We start from the raw sequence: 20,649 nt of genomic DNA on the forward strand, positions 1-20,649 counted from the left end.
ACAGTAGGTAGGATGCTGCTGGGGATGCCTGCTTCCTGGATCGGAGTGCTTTGTTCAAGTCCTGGCTCCTTTGGTTTTGATTCATCATCCTGCTAATGTGCACTCTGAACAGCAGCAGGTGGTAGGTAAAGTACCTGGATTCCTACCATTCACTTGTGAGACCCAAATAGAGTGCCAGGTTCCTGGCTTCATCTGGCCTAACACTGGCTCTTTGGGGCATTTCGAGAGTGAACTAGTGGATGTGAGATCTCTGACAGTCTCTGTCTCTTTCTTTCGCTGTTTTTCTGCCTTTCAAATAAAGTGAAAATAAATAAATTTTAAAAATTTAAAAATTATATGGAGGAAAAAGAGTAAAGAGAAATCAGGTGGGGCTGGTGCCATGATGTAGTAGGCTAAGCTTCTGCTTGTGGTGCTAGCATCCCATATGCGCATCCCAGCTGCTCATCTTCTGATCCAGCTCTCTGCTTATGGCCTGGGAAAGCAGTGGATGACAGCCCAAGAGCGTGGGCCCCTGAACCCATGTGGGAGACCTGGAAGAAATTTCTCATTCCTGGCTTCAGATCTGCTCAGCTCTGGCTGTTGCAGCCATTTGGGGAGTGAACTAGCAAATGGAAGACCTTTCTCTCTTTCTCTCCCTTTCTCTGTCTCTGTCTGTAACTCTGCCTCTCAAATAAATTAAAAAACATTTTTTTTTTGAAAAAGAAATCAGATTACAGATTCTGTAGAATATTTGTAGATAGTAAAATACCTGGTTGATGGGACTCATTTGTAGAATTAACTCACAAAGCTCTGTGTATAGGTAGGTGGGTTTAACTGTTTTAAAACATTTGAAACTATTAAAAAGGTAGTAGGCCTAGAAGTCACTCTACAAGTCTCTGAAGACTATATATCAAATAGGTGGGCCTGATGTATAGGAGTTATTAAATTGTATGAGGAATAAGTAGGGGAAATTGAATCTTCTGACATAACGTGAATCGCTGGCAAGATATTATCAACCCAGTGGGAAATGTTAGTCATATAAAATGAAGTTTCTGCACTCTGGTTACTGCATTTCAAGAAAGATGTAATTGGAATAGAAGAGATCCAGAGAAAGCTCATTGAATTTATCAAAGCAATGGAGCAACAACAACCATCCAAAGAACAAACTGAAAAAGTAGATTTCAGCTTGAACGTGTAGCAAATGAGAAGGAATGTGCTCCAGGACTAAAAGTAAGACAGGAGTAAAAGATTGCAGGTTTAACAGTAAATTATTAAATAGGAAAACTAGGACATCTTCCTTTTGATACTGAAAGAGGTAAATTTGTAACAAATAAAAGAGGAGGTGTTATATAGTATAAAATATTTGCAAGTCATCTTCCCAAGAGATAATATAGCTTTAACACGAATAACTTTAAAATGTTTATGTATTTTTTTTATTATTATGGGAAATTAGAGTAGTTGGAGGTATAGAGCATCTCTGGTCATTGAAGTTGTTAGGACACAACTTAGCAAGGCTGATTCACAAGTCACCTCTTACCTGCTTCTGCATAAAGTAAAATATTGGAGCTAGAGAAACAACTTTTTTTTGTTTGTTTGTTTGTTTTGACAGGCAGAGTGGACAGTGAGAGAGAGAGAGAGAAAGGTCTTCCTTTTGCCGTTGGTTCACCCTCCAATGGCCGCCGCGGTAGCGCGCTGGGGCTGGCACACCGCGCTGATCCGATGGCAGGAGCCAGGTGCTTCTCCTGGTCTCCCATGGGGTGCAGGGCCCAAGCACTTGGGCCATCCTCCACTGCACTCCCTGGCCACAGCAGAGAGCTGGCCTGGAAGAGGGGCAACCGGGACAGGATCGGTGCCCCGACCGGGACTAGAACCCGGTGTGCCGGCGCCGCTAGGCGGAGGATTAGCCTAGTGAGCCGCTGCGCCGGCCTATGTTTTTAAAAGTATAATAGGTTCCCTTATTGTGGAAAAAGCCTGATGCATTCTTTAAAGCCTAGTATCCCTCCATTAGTGCTAAGAAGGGAATTCTTTTAGTATGTTCAAAATTGAAGGTCAGTGTTTATTGCGTTCTTTCTTTCATACTTGGACATAGATCACCTTGGGGCTGTTTTTATGTAAAAGCCAAAGAATGTTACTCTGAAATATCTGTTTCTTTTATTTGTCTTCTGCAGAAATATTTTGTCATTCCTCAGTTATTTCCTTAGCAATTCAGTAACAAGGAACTAGAGTTGGTTTCATTTCCTTTTGCATTCCTTTTTCAGTCATGTGGAAATCTCTTAATGCTTAAGATAAAAGAGATTGCAGATGGTTAGCTGAAGCACTTAGTTTCTTTCAGTATGCAAATTTTCGTTAGAAGGCTCTGGTTGGTTTCTGTTGTGAATTTTGATGGCTTTCAAATGCTGAGCAGAAAGTATAGGTTATAAAGCCTCTTTGATATGATGAATTTTGTGAGATATGGCTCATAGTTTTAAAAATATCTTATTTCAAATAGATAATAAAAGCACATGATACAAAATACAAGAATGTACAGAAAGGTATACCTTGAAAAATGGAAGTGTTCTCTTGCCCTTGTTGTCGATCATCTAGTTCCCCTCATAGGCAACCACTATTACCAGTTTCTTGTGTTTATTCAGACACTGTAGAATTATGCAAACATATATGAGTGTATATATTTTATTAATTTTATTTATTTCTACACAAAGGGTACCAGACTGTTTACACTCTTCTGTATCTTGCTTTTTTCACTTGAAGTAAATTTTAGTGATTGAGTAGTTAACAGTGTAAATTTTTTATCAGCTATATATTTTACTAGTTCACCAGAATTTTTGTTGAGTTGTTTCTAGTCTTTTGCTGTTATAAATAATACTTTAGTGAGTTTTCCTAGTCATAGGTTGTTCAGGCACACTCAGATTATTCTCATATAATAACTGTTTCTACTACCCTATAGTATAAAACCTACATGCAATAGTCTGAAAAACCCTAAAAGGAGTTAGTGTTTTTCTAATTTGGTTATAATGAAAATTACATAGTAGTGATGCCACTGGATATAATTTTTTCAGTCATTGAACATATAAAATACATGATAAGAATTTGCGTTTTTTTATTTTTTTTTTCTCTTACCTTTGTATTGAAGATTTTGGTGCCTCTGGTTTTGCTCCGAGAAATGCTTTTCGAATTGACAAGACGAGGTCAAGAGCCTTTGAGTGCACTGCTGCAGTTTGGCGTGACATATCTGGAGGACTACTCAGCAGAGTACATCATTCAGCAAGGTGGCTGGGTATGAATGGTTACATATTTTTTTACAATCTTCCCTTTAAAAAAAATAAGCTCTTTATTTTTAACAGCATAGGTTTATATCAGTATTGGATGACAGTGCAAAGGCTGTTTATTTTTAAGTTAAGCTGTTACTTAACTTACAATACTTGTACGATTTTGCTTATGATAAATTGGTATATGGTACTTTTAAACAGATCTTTTTTATGGACAATTCCATACCAAAATGTGTGTGTGTGTGTGTACATATATATATGCTGTCCCAGTCCACGAAGAGAATACAGCTAGCACTTGAATCTCCAAATACGCTCTATATTTTGTCATGCTCTTGTCTACCTCATAAATGTAACTCCTGAATCATTTTATTTTACTTCAACTACATGTGTATCCTTAAATAATATCTTATTTTGCATATTTTGAATTTTATGTAAATAATATCATGCCATGTGTATTCTTCTGTAACTTGATTGTTTCACTCAATGTTGTTTTGTAAATTAAAAGAATTTTTTAGAGAGACGTAGGGAGAGGCTCCCATCTTTGTGGTTCATTTCCCAGATGGAAGTCAGGATCCATGACCACAGTCCAGGTCTCCCATGTGGGTGACAAGAACCTAATTCTTGAGCCATTACTGCTGTGTTTCAGCGTATGCATCAGTGTGACACTGGAATCAGAAGCTGGAGCCAGGCATTGAACCCAGGCGCTCATAGCTTGTGATTTTTCCCACCTTTCTGAAGCATTTTCACTCTTGATAATATCCCCGTTGAGAATGCATGGTGATTGGTATTCCATTGTGTAAATATAGACAGTTTATTTAAATAATCTAGTATCTTGTCAATGGACTTTTCCACCTTTGTGTTACTACAAACATTGCTTTTATAACCATTCTTATACATTTTTGCAAAAGTTCCTGAGAATATGTGTACTTTGGAGTAGAATTTCTAGATCACAGCGTGCAGGTGTGTTTTAAATTACGAAATAATGCCAGAGTGTTTTCCACAATATTTTTTCAGTTTATAGTGTGTCAGTTGTATATAGTTTTGTCAGTCTGTATCTTCTGTATTATTAGTAGTGTCAGATAAATTTTTTTAAAGATTTATTTTATTTATTTGAAAGAGTTACAGAGAGGTAGAGGCAAGGAGAGAGAAAGAGATCTTCCATCTGCTGGTTTATTCCCCAGATGGCTGCAGCGGTCAGAACTGTGCTGATCAGAAGCCAAGAGCCAGGAGCTTTTTCCTGGTCTCCCACACAGGTACAGGGGCCCAAGCACTTGAGCCATCTTCTGCTGCTGTCCCAGGGCATAGCAGAGAGCTGGATGGGAAGTGGAACAAGCCAGGGCTTGAACTGGCACCCATATGGGATGCCAGCACTGCAGGCAGCTTTACCCGCTACACCACAGTGCCACCCCCATCAGATAGGTTATTTAAAATAATTTATTAGAATAAGTTTATTTTGGAATATTTGGGGTTTATGAAGAAGTTACAAAGATAAAACAGAGGCTGATGCCGCAGCTCAATAGGCTAATCTTCCACCTGCGGTGCCGGCACCCCAGGTTCTAGTCCCAGTCAGGGTGCCGGATTCTGTCCCGGTTGCCCCTCTTCCAGGCTAGCTCTCTGCTGTGGCCCAGGAGTGCAGTGGAGGATGGCCCAGGTCCTTGGGCCCTGCACCCCATGGGAGACCAGGAGAAGCACCTGGCTCCTGGATTCAGATCAGTGTGCTGCACTGGCCACAGCGCGACAGCCGCAGAGGCCATTGGAGGGTGAACCAACGGCAAAAGGATGACCTTTCTCTCTCTCTCTCTCTCTCTCTCTCTCTCACTGTCCACTCTGCCTGTCAAAAAAAAAAAAAAAAAAAAAAAGGATAAAACAGAGTCCCCATATACTTGTCACCCAGTCTCCTGTAGGTAGCGTCAGCATCTTACATAACTATGGTACTTTGTCAAGTCTAAGAGATTAACGTTTGTACATTAAATTAATTAAACTGTAGACTTTATTTAAATCTCACCCATTTTCCTGTAATGTCATTTTTGTGTTCCAGGATCTAAGCCCATTTTTACTTAAAATAAATAAGCCGCATTTTATTTAAAGACTTAATAGTTTTGAGAAGTTGTAATCCCGTTTCACATCTATAAGCTGTCTATATTTCTTCTGTGTAGTATGTTGGCCTCGTGTCACTTGCACACCTCTCAGTTGAATTTTTCTTTTCTTTTTTTTTTTTTTAGAGATTTATTTATTTATTTGAAAGTCAGAGTCACACAGAGAGAGGAAAGGCAGAGAGAGAGAGATTGATCTTCCATCCGATGGTTCACTCCCCAATTGGCCGAATGGCCGGAGCTGTGCCGGTCCGAAGCTAGGAGCCAGGAACTTCTTCTGGGTCTCCCATGCAGGGGCAGGGGTCTAATGACTTGGGCCATCTTCTACTGCTTTTCTAGGCCGTAGCAGAGAGCTGGATCGGAAGTGGAGCAGCCAGGTCTTGAACCAGCACCCATATGGGATGCTGGCTCTTCAGGGCAGGGTATTAACCTACTGTGCCACAGCGTCGGCCCCTCAGTTGAATTTTTCTTTGTAATAGTTCTTTATATGGTGTTAAAATCATTTATTTATGTATTTGAAGGGCAGAGACAGAACTTCTGCTGGTTTGCTGGTTCACTCCTCAAATGCTTGCAGTAGTCACGACTGGACAACGCAAAAAGCCTAGAGCTGGGAACTCATTCCCAGTCTCCCACATGGGTATTACGAACTCATCTGCTGCCTCCCAGGATACCCATTAGCAGGAAGCTTGAATCAGAAGTAGAGCCAGGACTCAAAAACTCAGACAACCTTATATGAGATGCAGGTTTCCCAAGTGGTGTCTAAACTGCTGGGTAAAACACCTACCCCATAGATTTTTGTATATTTTAAACTAGTGATTTTTTATGTGTGTGTTATCAAAAACAGTATTTTTATGGTAGAGTTTAGAGCATTTGTAAAGCTCACTTTGTATAGATTGTTTTTAAAGATTTGTTTATTTGGAAGTCAGAACTACAAAGAGGGAGGGAGGTAGAGAGGGAGAAGTAGAGAGAGAGTTCTGAGTGAGAGAGAAAGGAAGAAAAAGAAAGAGATTGATCTTCCATCTGCTGGTTCACTGTCCATATTGCCACAATGGCCAGGGCTGAGCCAGGCCAATACCAGGAGCCTGGAGCTTCATCTTGGTCTCCCACGTGGTTACAAGGAGTCCAAGCACTTGGGTCGTCATCTGCTGCTTTCCCAAGCTATTAACAGGGAACTGGATCAGAAGTGGAGCAGCCAGAACTTGAACCAGTGCCCATATAGGATGGCAGGGTCACAGACAATGGCTTTACCTTCTACAGCACACCACCACAACACCAGCCCCAGCTAACTTCGTATTTTATTGTTAGTCAAAAGAATTTCATATCCTAGGTACCAGCAATTTATTAGTTAATTTTATATAGATTGCCATTTTTCCTAAATATTTCTTTTTAAATTTTTTGTTATATATTGCAAACATACTCTTCCTGTTAGTGCCCCCCCCCTTTTTTTTTAAAGATTTATTTATTTATTTAAGAGTGATAGAAGAAAGAGAGAGTGCTCTCTTACAGAGAGAGTTTACTTCACTGGTTCATTTCTCAAATGCCACACCAAAGCCAGGAGCCCAGGATTCCATCTGGATCTCCCACGTGGGTGGCAGGAAGTCAAGTACTTCAGCTGTCATCTGCTATTTTCCCAGGCACATTATCAGGAAGCTGGATGGGAAGTGGAGTAGCCACGACTCAAACCTGGCACTTGGGTAAGAGATGTAGGCATCCCAAATGGTGGCTTAACCCACCCACACCACAGTGCCTACTACCACCATTTGTGGCTTTTCTTTTTGTCATTTTAGTCTTTGGGAATTAGAAGCTTCCATATAATTTATGAATCTTTTCTTTATAGTTCATGCTTTTTTTCTTAAGAAAACTTTTCCTATCCCAAGGCCATAATATATTTCCTCATACTACTTTTTTTTTTTTTTTTGACAGTTTTGACAGTTTTTTGGACAGTGAGAGAGAGACAGAGAGAAAGGTCTTCCTTTGCCGTTGGTTCACCCTCCAATGGCCGTTGTGGCCGGTGCAGCGCACTGATCCGAAGCTGGGAGCCAGGTGCTTCTGGTCTCCCATGTGGGTGCAGGGCCCAAGGACTTGAGCCATCCTCCACTGCCTTCCCGGGCCACAGCAGAAAGCTGGACTGGAAGAGGGGCAACCAGGACAGAATCCGGCGCCCCAACCAGGACTAGAATCCGGTGTGCCGGCGCCGCAAGGCGGAGGATTAGCCTATTGAGCCACGGCACCGGCCCTCCTCATACTACTTTCAAAAACTTTATAGTTTTGCTTTTCGCATTTAAGCTACCTAGAATTTTTCAAAGATTTATTTATTTATTTGAAATTCAGAGTTACAGAGGGAAAGAGTTCTTTGATCAGCTGGTTCACTCCTCAAATGACTGCAACCTCTGGGCTAGGCCAGTCCAGAACAAAAGCCATGATCTTATTCCAGGTCTCCCACAAGGGTGGCAGAGCCCAAGCACTTAGGCCATCCCCCACTGCTGTTCTCAGGCCATTAGCAGGGAGCTGGATCATAAATGGAGCAGTCAGGACACAAACCAGCGCCAAAATGAGATGCTTGTGCCAAAATGAGATGCCAGCATCACAGGCGGCAGCTTTATTCGTTGCACTACAACTACAATGCTGGCCTCTAGAATCTGTATATGGTTTGAGGCCAGAGATCTAGTCCTGGCACTGTTTATGGATTACTATTTTCTTACCTAATGGGGCAAGTTCACGTTTCCAAGTTTGTTTGTATTTATCTGAGCCATCTCTTCTGGTTCTTGAGACTGTATGGTAAATACCTAGGCCAAGTGGCACTATCTTAACTTAATTACTGTAACTTGCTTTAGAATAGAGCATGTGGGGGTCGGCGCTGTGGTGCAGCAGGTTAAAGCCCTGGCCTGAAGCATCGGTATCCCATATGGGTGCCAGTTCTAGTCCCGGCTGCTCTTCTTCCGATCCAGCTCTCTCAGTAGAAGATGGCCTAAGTCCTTGGGCCCCTGCACCTGCGTGGGAGACCTTGAAGAAGCTCCTGGCTCCTGGCTTCTGTTCGGCGCAGCTCCAGCCATTGCGGCCAGTTGGGGTGTGAACCATCGGATGGAAGACCTCTCTCTCTGTCTCTACCTCTCTCTGTAACTCTGTCTTTCAAATAAATAAATAAATCTTAAAAAAAAAAAAAGAAGAAGAATAGAGCATGTCTTCCATTTTCTTATTTCTACTTCTTTAATTTTTTAAAAAATTATTATTCAGGAATGCTGAGTCTGAGATGACCCTTTGCTTTTTTTTTCTGTATAAACTTTTAGAAATCTTGCCAGACTATAGAAATTTTGATTAAAATTGTATTGAACCTATAATTTTGAGAATAATGGACATCTTATATTATTAACTCTTTCCATTTATGAACACAATATATCCCTTAATTTATTTGTCTTTTAGAAACATTTCAGTGTTTTAAAATTTTTTTCATAAGTTTTATAGAGTACATATTCTGTTAAATAAGTTCCTAAGAACATATTTTCCCTTGCCTATATAAGTAAATGCTTTCTTGCATAAGAAAAGCATTTTAATGTTGACTTCTCTTATGAAACTCTTATTAATTCTGGTTGTTTAAGTTGCTTTGAATTTTCTGTATAGACAGTCATAACTTCTGTAAAAATATTTTTTCCTTTCTGAATCTTTTATTTAAAAGTTTATTGGACTAACCAGCATCTCCAATACAGTATTAATAGAATTTGTATTAGCAGGAATCCTTGCCTTTTTCCTGATTTTAAAAATGAATACTTCTGGGGCCAGTGTTATGAGTAGCAAGTAAGGGCAGCACCTGCATTGCCAGCATTCCATAGGGACACTGGTTCAGGTCTCGGCTGCTCCACTTCCGATCCAGCTCCCTGGATGGCCCAAATGCTTGGGTTCTTGCACCCTTGGCCTGGCCCAGCCCCGGCGATTGCAGCCATTTGGGGAGTGAACCAGTGGGTAGAAGACCTCTCTTTCTGTCTCTTCCTCTCTCACTCTTCCTTTCAACTAAATAAAATAATTCTGGAGACCAGGAACAGGATGGGAAATGTGTTAGGAAAATGGGGGGGGAAAAAAAAAAAAGAGTACTTCTAGGTTGCACCATCATGGGTACCCTCACACAGTAGAATGGATACGATAGTTCTGGCATTTTGCAGCACGCTGGGGGTAATGACAGTTCACAATGATGTGTCGTATTCTGAACAGTGAGCTGGGATGGCAGAGCTGGTTTCCAAACACAAACAAAAAGGTAGGAAGTGGAAGGGCTGGCTGCTTGGTATGGTTGACTTGAGCTGTGAATGTGTTGAAATGTTGCATTGTACCCCTTAAAATATACAAGTATTACATACTAACCTAAAATTTAAAAAGGAATTTTTAAAATGAATACTTTTAGTTGTTTGATCATTTAGTTGTATCAGTCTCACTGAGTGAGGCAGCCTGTAATGTTTCTTTTCTGGTTTCAAGACTAAAGGTATATTGGCTCCTTGGGAGAGTTTAATATTGAGAAGAGTATTTTTTTGTTTTTCTAATAGTTTCTGTAAGATTCAAATTATTTGTGCCTTGCTCATAAAACCACCTGGTGGCCGGCACCGTGGCTTAACAGGCTAATCCTCCACCTCGCGGTGCCGGGACACCGGGTTCTAGTCCCAGTTGGGCACCGGATTCTATCCCGGTTGCCCCTCTTCCAGGCGAGCTCTCTGCTATGGCCCGGGAAGGCAGTGGAGGATGGCCCAAGTCCTTGGGCCCTGCACCTGCATGGGAGACCAGGAGAAGCACCTGGCTCCTGGCTTCGGATCAGTGCGATGCGCTGGCCGTGGCAGCCATTGGAGGGTGAACCAATGGCAAAAAGGAAGACCTTTCTCTCTGTCTCTCTCTCTCACTATCCACTCTGCCTGTCAAAAAAAAACAAAAACAAAAACAAAAAATAAATAAAACAAAACAAAACAAAAAAACACCTGGTATCTTGTTTGAAGGAAGGTTTCTTCTTTTTCTTAAAAATTCTTGATCATTTTTCCTAAATTTTTAGATGTTTTGGCAGAGACCTGTTCATAATACCCTTAATTCATTTTGGCCAGAGGGTACAGTGGATTTTTAGTTCTTAATCCTTTTGTACTACTTTTTTAAAAATAGTTAAATATTTTAAAAAATTTTGTTTTTGTTTGAAAGGCAGAAAGACAGAAAGAGGTAGACAGAGAGCGCCCCCATCGACTGGTTCACTCTAAATGCCTGCATCAGCTGGGGCTTTACTAGGCTGAAGCAAGGAGCCAGGAATTCAACCCAGGTCTCCCATGTGAGTGGCAGGGACCCAAGTACTTGAATCATCACCTGCCTCCTCCCAGGATGCACATTAGCAGGAGGCTGGGATTAGGAGCAGAGCCAGGACTCAAACCCAGGTACTCAAATATGGGATGTGGGTGTCCCAAAGCAGTATCTTAACTGGAAAGCCAAATGCCTTTTTCTTTAAAAACAAACACCTTTTTTGTTGTTGTAACATATCCAATAATCAGTGACTTTGTAGTAAGGGTATTTTTTGGTAGGATATAGTGTATGTTACTGCTTTATAGCCAATGTACATCTAAGGAGTTAATTTCTTTTTAATGAGGATATTTTATTAATATGAATGCAAATGTAGAATGTATCAGGTTTAGATTTCATGGTAAATGTTCACTGAATGAAATGCTGAGCATTTGTGTTAAGAAAATTGAAACATTTTTAAAGCTGTTCCTAAAAATAAAATCTGTGATATGTGGTGTTTTAACCTAGTAAAATAGGGAAGAAGAAATCTGTCCTGAAACAGGTAAAATGTAGAAGCATTTGTGTGTTCTGGGTGTGATTTCTTTAGTGTTTCTTTGATACTACATGTAGTGTTGACTTGCCTAAGCCTGTCTAAAAAATGTGTGTCTCAGAATGTCTCTGAATGATCTGTATACTGCAAAATAAAGCCAAACTCTGGAAGCCAAAAGCAAAAGAAAACAACCTGATCATTTACTGCATTTACTGTTATTTTCTTCATATTTTTGTCTTTGTTTTCCAGTGTAGCATTTGATTTGTATGAGAACTATGGGATACATCCGGTTAATATCCATGTAGCCTATGTCATGCTTTACAGTAAAAGACAAAAAATGCAGAGAATATTACGTATTCCGTTTTCTTAAAAGATTTATTTATTTATAAGTCAGAATTAGAGAATCATCCATCTGCTGGCTCATTCCCCAAATGGCTGTAACAGCTGAAGCTGGGCCAGGCCGAAGCCAGGAGCCAGGATCCTCCTCCAGGTCTCCCATGTGGGTGCAGGGTCCTGAGCACTTGGGCGCCATCCTCTGATAGCAGCTGGGATTTGAACTGGCACCCATATGGGAGGCTGGTGCTGTAGACGGTGACAACTCAAATATTTGTACATGAAGAAAAGGGCTACTACTAGAATAAGTTCGTTAATATTTAAAATATGCTTTATAAATATGTATTTCACATTGTTGTGTCTGAGCTGTCTACCTGCTAATGTTTAAAACCAAGATACTGCTTTTGTTGTTATCTGGTTGATCTTTGATACAGGGTGTCAGCGTGAATCATCTTTAAGGTACTTTGTGTTAAACATTGTGTTGATAGCTCTTAACACCATTCCAGAAGAGAATCCTTTGGCTGCACGATGCTTCATGTCTGTGATACAAAATACACAGGGGCTGTTTGTGTCTTAGCCATTTGAACCTGGCGTAAGATGAATGAAACTGCCTCTCAGTACGGAACTGGTTGTTAAAGGCCTGGCTTGAAGAGCAGCATCCCGTATGGGCGCCAGCTCTAGTCCTGGCTGCTCCTCTTCCAATCCAGCTCTCTGCTATGGCCCGGGAAAGCAGTGCAGGATGGCCCAAGTCCTTGGCCTCCTGCACCTGTGTTGGAGACTGGGAAGAAGCACCTGGCTCCTCACTTTGGATCTGCTCAGATCCGGCCATTGTGGCCATCTGAGGGGAAGACCAGCGGATGGAAGACTCTCTGTCTCTACCTCTCTCTCTAACTCTGTCTTTCAAATAAATAAAATAAATCTTAAATATAAAAAAAAGGAAAGAAAACCCACAGAAGAGGGTTATGCCTGCATGTGGTGGGTATAGGAATAGATTTGCAGAGAGAAAAATAATACCAGTATTTTGGCCTCTGACTTACTAACAGAAATGGCTAGAATAAATGCTTTTACAGTTCTGTGGATAATTTAATTCTTTTTCTTTTTTTTTTTAATTACTTTTTATTTATTTAAAAGAGTTACAGAGAAAGGCAAAGCCAGAGAGATAGAGGTCTTCCATTCTGCTGGTTCACTTCCCAGATGACCGCAACGGCAGAGCTGAGCTAATCTGAAACCAGGAGCCAGGAGCTTCTTCTGGATCTCCCACACAGGTGCAGGGGCCCAAGGACTTGGACCATCTTCTACTGCTTTCCCAGGCCACAGCAGAGAGCTGGATCGGAAGTGGAGCAGCCAGGACTTGAACTGGCTCCCATATGGGATGCCAGTTCTTCAGGTTGGGGTTTTAACCTGCTGCACCATAGCACTGGCCCCAGTAATTTACTTCTGTGTTCTGTGTTGTGATTATTGGCTTAGTATGGAGTGTTTTTTCCTTTATTATGGGATTGAGAAGAGCACTTGTTGAGATTTAGATGTCAGATGACCAGTTTGAATTTATTTTATTTTTAAAGGTATATGTATCTATTTATGTGTTTGCTTGAAAGGCAGAGCAACAGGAAGAGGAAGAGAGACAGGGAGGGAAAGAGAGAGAATTGTCCATGTGCTGGTTCACTCCCCAAATGGCTGCAGCAGCCAGGGCTGGGTCGTGCTGAAGCCAGGCACCTGCAATTCCATCCTGCTGTCTTGCATGGTATTGGCTGCCTTCCCAGGTTCATTAGTAGGGAGCCGGATCGAAAGCAGAGCATCTGGAACTCAAACCAGCACTGATGTGGGATGCTGGCATTGCAAGCAGTAGCTCAGCTCAATACATCGCAACACTGGCCTTAACCAGTTTGAATTTAAAGTGACCTCAAGCTGAGACTTCTTTGTCTTTTTAGCCTTTTTTTTTTTTTTTTTTTTTAATTTGACAGGCAGAGTTAGTGAGAGAGAGATACAGAGAGAAAGGTTTCCTTCCATTGGTTCACCCCCCAAATGGCCACTACGGCCAGCGTGCTGTGCTGATCCGAAGCCAGGAGCCAGGTGCTTCCTCCTGGTCTCCCATGCGGGTGCAGCGGCCCAAGCACTTGGGTCATCCTCCACTGCCTTCCTGGGCCACAGCAGAGAGCTAGACTGGAAGAGGAGCAACCGGGACTAGAACCCGGAGCCCATATGGGATGCTGGCACCGCAGGCGGAGGATTAACCAAGTGAGTGACGGCGCCGGCCCCACCTGGTTATTTTTTACTAGTAGTAATTGCACATATCTATGGGCTACAGTACAGCATTTCAATACATGTATGCAGTGTATTGATCAAATCCTGGTAATCTACATTTCCCCTTCTTGGACATTGCTTTATGATTGAAACCTTGAAGCTCCTTTCTTCTATTTTCTCATAAAATAATAGGTTCTTGTGACTGAGGCTTTTTTTTTAAAGATACACACACATACATACACACAGAGAGCTATATATTGTTTTTGTCCTTGTTACTTCACCAAGGACATTATTAATCAGACTTAGGTTATTTAGTTACAACTTTTGTACCATAGATGGAACAGGTTCTCAGTCTGCTTTGAGCACTATCATTACTGATCTTCACTGTCATATGAGGGTGAAGCACATTTCTTCATGCCCTTGGGTGTGTCTGTGTGGCATGCAAACTCCTGTTCTTAGAGCAGTAATCACAGGAAGCCAACTCACTGGCTTTCTCTTGATAACCACTAGTGTTTATTTTTGCCTAACTACATGTCCTTAGATGAGTCATTTTCCTCCATATTCCTCAGATTATTTATAAGTTCTAGGTTAATAATGAAATATAACACCTGCCTACTTCATAAGGAGTTTTTGAATATTAATATCTATAATGCTGTTACAACCCTGGAGATGTTAATTTTAGTGGACAGCAAACCTTAATTGACTGCATGTTGTATGCTGGTTCCTTTGCTAGATGGTAAATTTCCAGAGGTGAATAAAATACAGGCCCTTCTTTCAGATCTTGTTAAGGGGACATAAAGATAAATAGTGTTCCAAGTGCAGTGACAAAGCAAAAGAAGGGGAATAATTAAGATGTAATAAAAATATGGACTCAATTAGGAACATTCATCTTCGCTGTACTTAACATAGCTAAAGCTGAAATATAGCTTCATATTGCTATTTATTCAGGTATTAGAATTACAAGACAGGCATGTTTGTATTCACCATCTACCTCGTTCTTTTCACTGCATTTTTAGTCAAAGAATGAGAAGTTGAGAACTGAATTAAAAAATCACCAAGATTTGTTTCTAGCTTCTGTTCTGCCAAATACTAGCCATGTATTTTGGGTGAGAGTTTATTTAAATTTTCTGAGTTTTAGTTTTGTCAACTAAGAAAAGAAGCCTAGCTCCTCTATCTCACAAAGGTAAAGTTGTGAAAATGTTCAGTGAAGCTGTTACATTTTTACAAATGGCATGTTTTCTGGTGTGCCTGAGACTGTATTTTTTCCTCTCTCTTTAAGTCTGATTGAACTTTGCTTTGACTTTTGATTCTGACTTTAATTTGCCCTGCAGTCCAGTTAAAGCCCAGATGAGTTGGCTGCTGTGATTCTCTGTGACTCATCCTTGTCCCTCCCTCCTCTCTCTCTTTCTCTCTCTCATTTCCTGGGACTATCTTGCTTCATTAGAACTAAGTCTGTCTCCTGGAAGGGTCAGTGCAAGTCCACCGTGGTAAGGCTTCTGCATTATTTTCCTCATTTTCATGTACTTAGCTCAGTACTTACTATGGAAGATTTTAGTTTTAGGTTAAAAAAATGATTATTGTAGAAATGTCATCTAATGTTTATCATAATATTTAAGTATATTGAATAAAATTAATCTTATTTTTCTCTTTGACTTGAAGATTCTCCTTTCTATTTTAAGAATAACAAACCTTGAAAAGGTTGTTTTTCCTTTGTTGTTGTTTGAGGAACTAGTGTATTTAAGAACTATCTTGGAAACTTTTACATTAAGAATTAGTCAAGACAGTTTCCTTATTGTGGGAAGTAACACAATAGGAGGTGATCAGAAATCAATTAAGTGGAATACAGCTAAAATCAACTTAATCTAGTAAGGGTAAATACATATGTTATATATGAGTGTGATGTTTATTTTGTTGTGTCCTGAAATCCATTTGTGTGCTGTGTGTGTGTGTGTGTGTGTGAATGTCTTGGTGATTAGTGTTGGGTAGATTACTTCTCTGCAATTTCTTTGATACTCACCATTTTCCTGTTTTAGATTAATAGTGATCTAAGAGGCATTTGATTGTTAGTGGCCTGTTTGAATGTAGAAAAGCAATGATCTATTTCCATTTTATAAGAGGAATACTTGAGAGAGGTAATGGTAAAGGTTGGCTGGCATGTTCTAGGGGAAATGAGTCCCTGAATGAGTCTCAGTGTAGATGGGCTTTGGGATTCTGCCAGAGCATCCTCACATGGGAAAGTTAAGCCCATAGGAGCTCAGCTTATCTGCAGCCATGACTCAGCAGGTAAAATACTGCTTGAGATGGCAGAATAGTTTATAACCCAAAAAGTAAAATACAACAAAATGTAGTTGATATAGATAATATGAAGCAGCTGCTGCACATTTTTGAAATGGGTCTTTGAATATATGCCAAGCTGGTCTTTTTTTTTACTTAGTTCCTACCGCCAAAGCAGTTATGTTTATATTTTATTGTATATTTAAAAATATTACCTACTTTTACGTTTCTTAGTTTCTTTTCTGATTCTCATTTTAATCAGAGTTCCATGCACATATCTTTGCTTACTTGAAGATAACACCAAAAATAATCTGTCCTATTTACTTCTTGCCATAAACTCAAAAGGTACCATGATAGAGTAGGCAAAAGGACCAAAATTGGATGTGGGGTTTCAGCCCAAGAGTTAGGATAGCAAGCTTGGTAAATGCATAGGTCCTGGAGACAAAGTGCTTGGGCTTCGATCCTGGTTCCATTGCATTGGAATATTGTTTACCCTATTCAAAACCAAGTTTATTTTGGTGAGAAAAAATTGACATCCATGCATGTGAGGATTATCAGAAAGAGTTCATAGAAAATGCATAATGTGGGGGAAAATGCCTGGATTTTAAAGATTCACTTATTTGAAAGGCAGAGTGAAAGAGAGAAAGAGATGAGGCAGAGAAAGAGAGACCTTCCATTTGCTTGTTTACTCCCCAAGTGACTGTAATGATTGGAACTAGCCCAGGCTAACACCAGGACCCAGGAACTCTATCCTGGTCTCCCTCATTGGGGGCAGGGGCAAGATGCTGGTAATGCTAGTGGCAGCTTAAGTAGCTTAACCCACTGTGCTACAGCACAAGCCTCTGGATTTCAAAATTATTTTGCATCCAAGTAAATTTATCTTTTAAGTCATCTTCCACAAACTTTTTGAAACGTCATTGTGTATGACTTCCTTTGCATTGTAGTGAAGTTCAGCTAGATTCTTCTCTCTTGGTATTGACATCTAATTCTTAAGGAAGCTAAGGGACCTTGGAAAAGTTACATAATCTCTGTGGGTTTTATTTATATTCAGACACATTTTCAGGTACATAGTTCTCTGATTCTTTGTGCATATATAAACTTTGATAGTTGGTTCCAACGAATTTTGTTATCTGGATATTTGAAGTTACTCCTTTGTGTTTTTTATGTCAGTAAGATAAATACTCACTGTGAGATAGAAACTTCCAACAATGTAAATACTTTGTATTAGAACTTATTTAGATTATAGGAATGACTCTCAGACTGTTTGTAGATGTTATTATAGAGATAGAATTTATTATGGCCTGCGCCGTGGCTTAACAGGCTAATCCTCTGCCTTGCGGCACCGGCACACCGGGTTCTAGTCCCGGTTGGGGCACCGGATTCTATCCCGGTTGCCCCTCTTCCAGGCGAGCTCTCTGCTATGGCCTGGGAAGGCAGTGGAGGATGGCCCAAGTCCTTGGGCCCTGCACCCACATGGGAGACCAGGAGAAGCACCTGGCTCCTGGCTTCGGATCAGCGAGATGCGCCGGCCGCAGCGGCCATTGGAGGGTGAACCAACAGCGAAAAGGAAGACCTTTCTCTCTGTCTCTCTCTCTCACTATCCACTCTGCCTGTCAAAAAAAAAAAAAAAAAAAAAAAAGAGAGAGAGAGATAGAATTTATTAAGAGAGAGGTTGCTTTTTTGTATTTTCTTGAATTAGTCCCCAGGAGTGAAAGTATCAGTGGTCATCTAAGTGTGATAGGTGATAGAGTGAAGGGCTTACAAAGAAGGAGAAACACCTGGACATGTGGAACTTCAGACCATTTTCCATTGCAATTGGTGACACTAAGTCTCGGAGAATTTGGACCATTGACTGCTGGGTAGGAGCATGTGGAAGGGAGTAAGAATGAGTTCTATAGAGTCAGAAACAGAAGGAAGAGGAAGGGAGATGAGTGTCCTCGAAACATCTTTCACCACCTTAAAATGGTGAGACAATGTCTCAACCCCAAAAGTCCCTGGGTTAGATAAGCTCAGGCCACAAGGGGTGGAGAGAGCCCCGAGCAATCTCCAGGATTTTGGGGCACTAAATGCAGCAGGGCTACCCACACAGGACTCAAAAGAACTCACCTGACTTTTTAATAAAAAGAGTGCAGATTGGTGCCTCCTCATATGAGGCACCAAATGTAAGAAAAAAGGGTACAGAACAGAGAAGAGATATGGTACGAACTTGCAGCCAGACTGAATTTATTCAAAGAAAATAAATCTGCAGAGGTGGGTGACCAACTGCCAGCATGTACACAGACTGAATACATGGCAGAGGGCCCAGACCCCAGTAGGCTAGACCTTTTGATATCTTAGGTGGGCTAGGGGTTAGGGTGGGTGGCAGTAGGTGAAGCTGAGCTTTCCGTATAGGTTCTTCAAGTATGGCCCTGCAGGCTTCCAAACCTGGGGAATAATGCAGGATTGGGGTGGAGAACAATAGGTTGTAAGATTAAACTGGTCTTTTGAAAGAAGGCACGGGTAAGAAGAACTTAAAATGGCTGAGGCTATGTCCTGGGGACTGGGCCCTAGGCCACGTGTTCAGTCTGTGTGCACATTGGTCACTCACCTCTGCAGATTTATTTTCGGATCAGTTTGATCTGGCTGCAAGTTTGTATTCTGTCTCCTCTCTGTTCTATGCCATTTTCTTACATTTGGTGTCCTATGTGAGGAGGTACCAATTTACCCCCTTTTTCTTACTGTTCATGCTTGCTATTAAAGGTTCTGTTTTCATAGGTTCAGAGAAGTGACTTGTTTAGAGTTCAGCTACACTTCTGTTTGAAGAACTCTGTATAAGGCTCCTTCTTTTGAAATGTGCTGATAACATTACAGAGCATTTGGAGTGTGAACAGAAAGTGAGAGCAGATGTGATTCCAAGACTAAGAGTAAAGAACCTAAGAAATTACATTCTTTGTCTCCATATAACTCAGTTGGAAGGTGAGGGTGGTTAATAACATTTTTTGATGAAAAACTAACAAGGATATATTGTTTCAAGTGGCTCGTAGTGAGATAACATATTCCTTTGACTATTTTACATTACCCTAATATGTAAATTATTTGAGAAAATAGAGTGATTTTGCATCTTAGAGTGTTAAGACTGTAATAGTTATTCAGTGTCCTATTTCCATTAATTTCCCCAGTTTTTCTTCCTCTTCACTTAATAAAGTCTTAGCTCAGTAGTTTTTCGAAATTTTTCATTTTATTTGAAAGACACAGAGATCTTCCATCTGCTGATTCACTTCCCAAATGCCTGCAACAACCAAGGCTGAGCCAGGCTGAAGCTCAGTACAGGGCTCCTTCCAGGTCTTCCCCGTTGGTGGCTGAAACCCAAGTACTTGAGCCATCACTGCTGCCTCCCAGGGTGAGCATTAGCAGGAAATTGGTATCAGAAAGAAAGCCAGGATGCAGACTTCATTACCTCTGCTTCTCTGTAGCTCTGCCTTTCAAATAAGTGAATGGTTCTTAAAAAAAAAAAAAAGAAAGAAAAAGAAAAAAAAAAGTATCCAGCCCTACTCATACCTCCATTTAGTGTCTATCTTTTTGTTTATAGAAGTTGGGAAACAGGCTGGCGCCATGGCTCACTAGGCTAATCCTCCGCCTTCAGCGCCAGCATCCCGGGTTCTAGTCCTGGTTGGGGTGCCAGTTCTGTCCCAGTTGCTCCTCTATCAGTCCAGCTCTCTGCTGTGACCCGGGAGTACAGTGGAGGATGGCCCAAGTGCTTGGGCCCTGCACCTGCATGGGAGACCAGGAGGAAGCACCTGGCTCCTGGCTTCGGATCGGTGCAGTGTGCCAGCCGTAGCAGCCATTTGGAGGGTGAACCAACGGAAGGAAGACCTTTCTCTGTATCTCTCTCTCACTGACTAACTCTGCCTGTCAAAAAAAAAAAAAAAAAAAAAGGAAGTTGGAAAACAGATGTATTTCCTTTTCAGAAAGACTGGTAGGTCTACTAGAATAGCAGGTTACAGTGCACATTATGTTACACATAAAAAATCTTCCATTTATGTGAATTGAAGATTCCAAGGCACCAAGGGTGCAGAAAGGGAAGTAGCAGCTCTTTGAATAGGAAAGACTCAATTCAAGAACTGGACCAGCCTAAGTTCCCAAAAACTTTAATGCTAACTATTATAATTATACGTTATGTATAATTATATTAATAAAATAATCATAGAATCCTATAAGGCACATTAGAAAAGTAAGGCAGATACATTTTACTATATGTTTTATAGCTAAGAATAACAGATAAATCCTATGAATTTAGGGGTAACAAGAAGGAGAGTTGAGGGAGAGAGCATTCGGGTAGAAAGGAACAGTGTCACTTGAGACAGGAGAGGTGACTGGATTCTAGCTTCACCAGCATCATGTGACCTGAAACAATAGAAGCGCAGTTCAGTTCATATGTGAGGAAACATGGAGATGAATAACGAGCTGTACCTACAGTACCTGAGGAAATCCAAACAATGTTCAAGAGCTTTATTATTTTCTTTTTTTTTTTTTTGACAGAGTGGGCAGTGAGAGAGAGAGACAGAAAGGTCTTCCTTTACCGTTGGTTCACCCTCCAATGGCCACTGCGGCCGGCGCACCTCACTGATCCAAAGCCAGGAGCCAGGTACTTCTCCTGGTCTCCCATGCGGGTACAGGGCCCAAGGACTTGGGCCTCCTCCAC

General features: G+C 41.0%; 1 protein-coding gene across 11 annotated transcripts in view; it reads left to right on the top strand.

Annotated features, from left to right (window-relative positions):
- Window positions 1–20,649, top strand: part of BCL2L13 (BCL2 like 13) — a 103,962-nt gene that overhangs the window by 67,552 nt on the left and 15,761 nt on the right. For 8 of the 11 annotated variants that reach the window (XM_062194450.1, XM_062194452.1, XM_062194449.1 and 5 more), the window contains one exon: window positions 3,110–3,253. In XM_062194450.1, coding sequence (XP_062050434.1) covers window positions 3,110–3,253 — 144 coding nt within the window. Of the gene's footprint in view, window positions 1–3,109; window positions 3,254–12,584; window positions 12,719–20,649 lie in introns of those variants that run through there. The other 3 variants (XM_062194458.1, XM_062194460.1, XM_062194459.1) reach the window with 3 other exon arrangements.

The sequence above is a fragment of the Lepus europaeus genome, chromosome 6 (genome assembly GCF_033115175.1).
Source record: "Lepus europaeus isolate LE1 chromosome 6, mLepTim1.pri, whole genome shotgun sequence".
Lineage (NCBI taxonomy): Eukaryota > Metazoa > Chordata > Mammalia > Lagomorpha > Leporidae > Lepus > Lepus europaeus.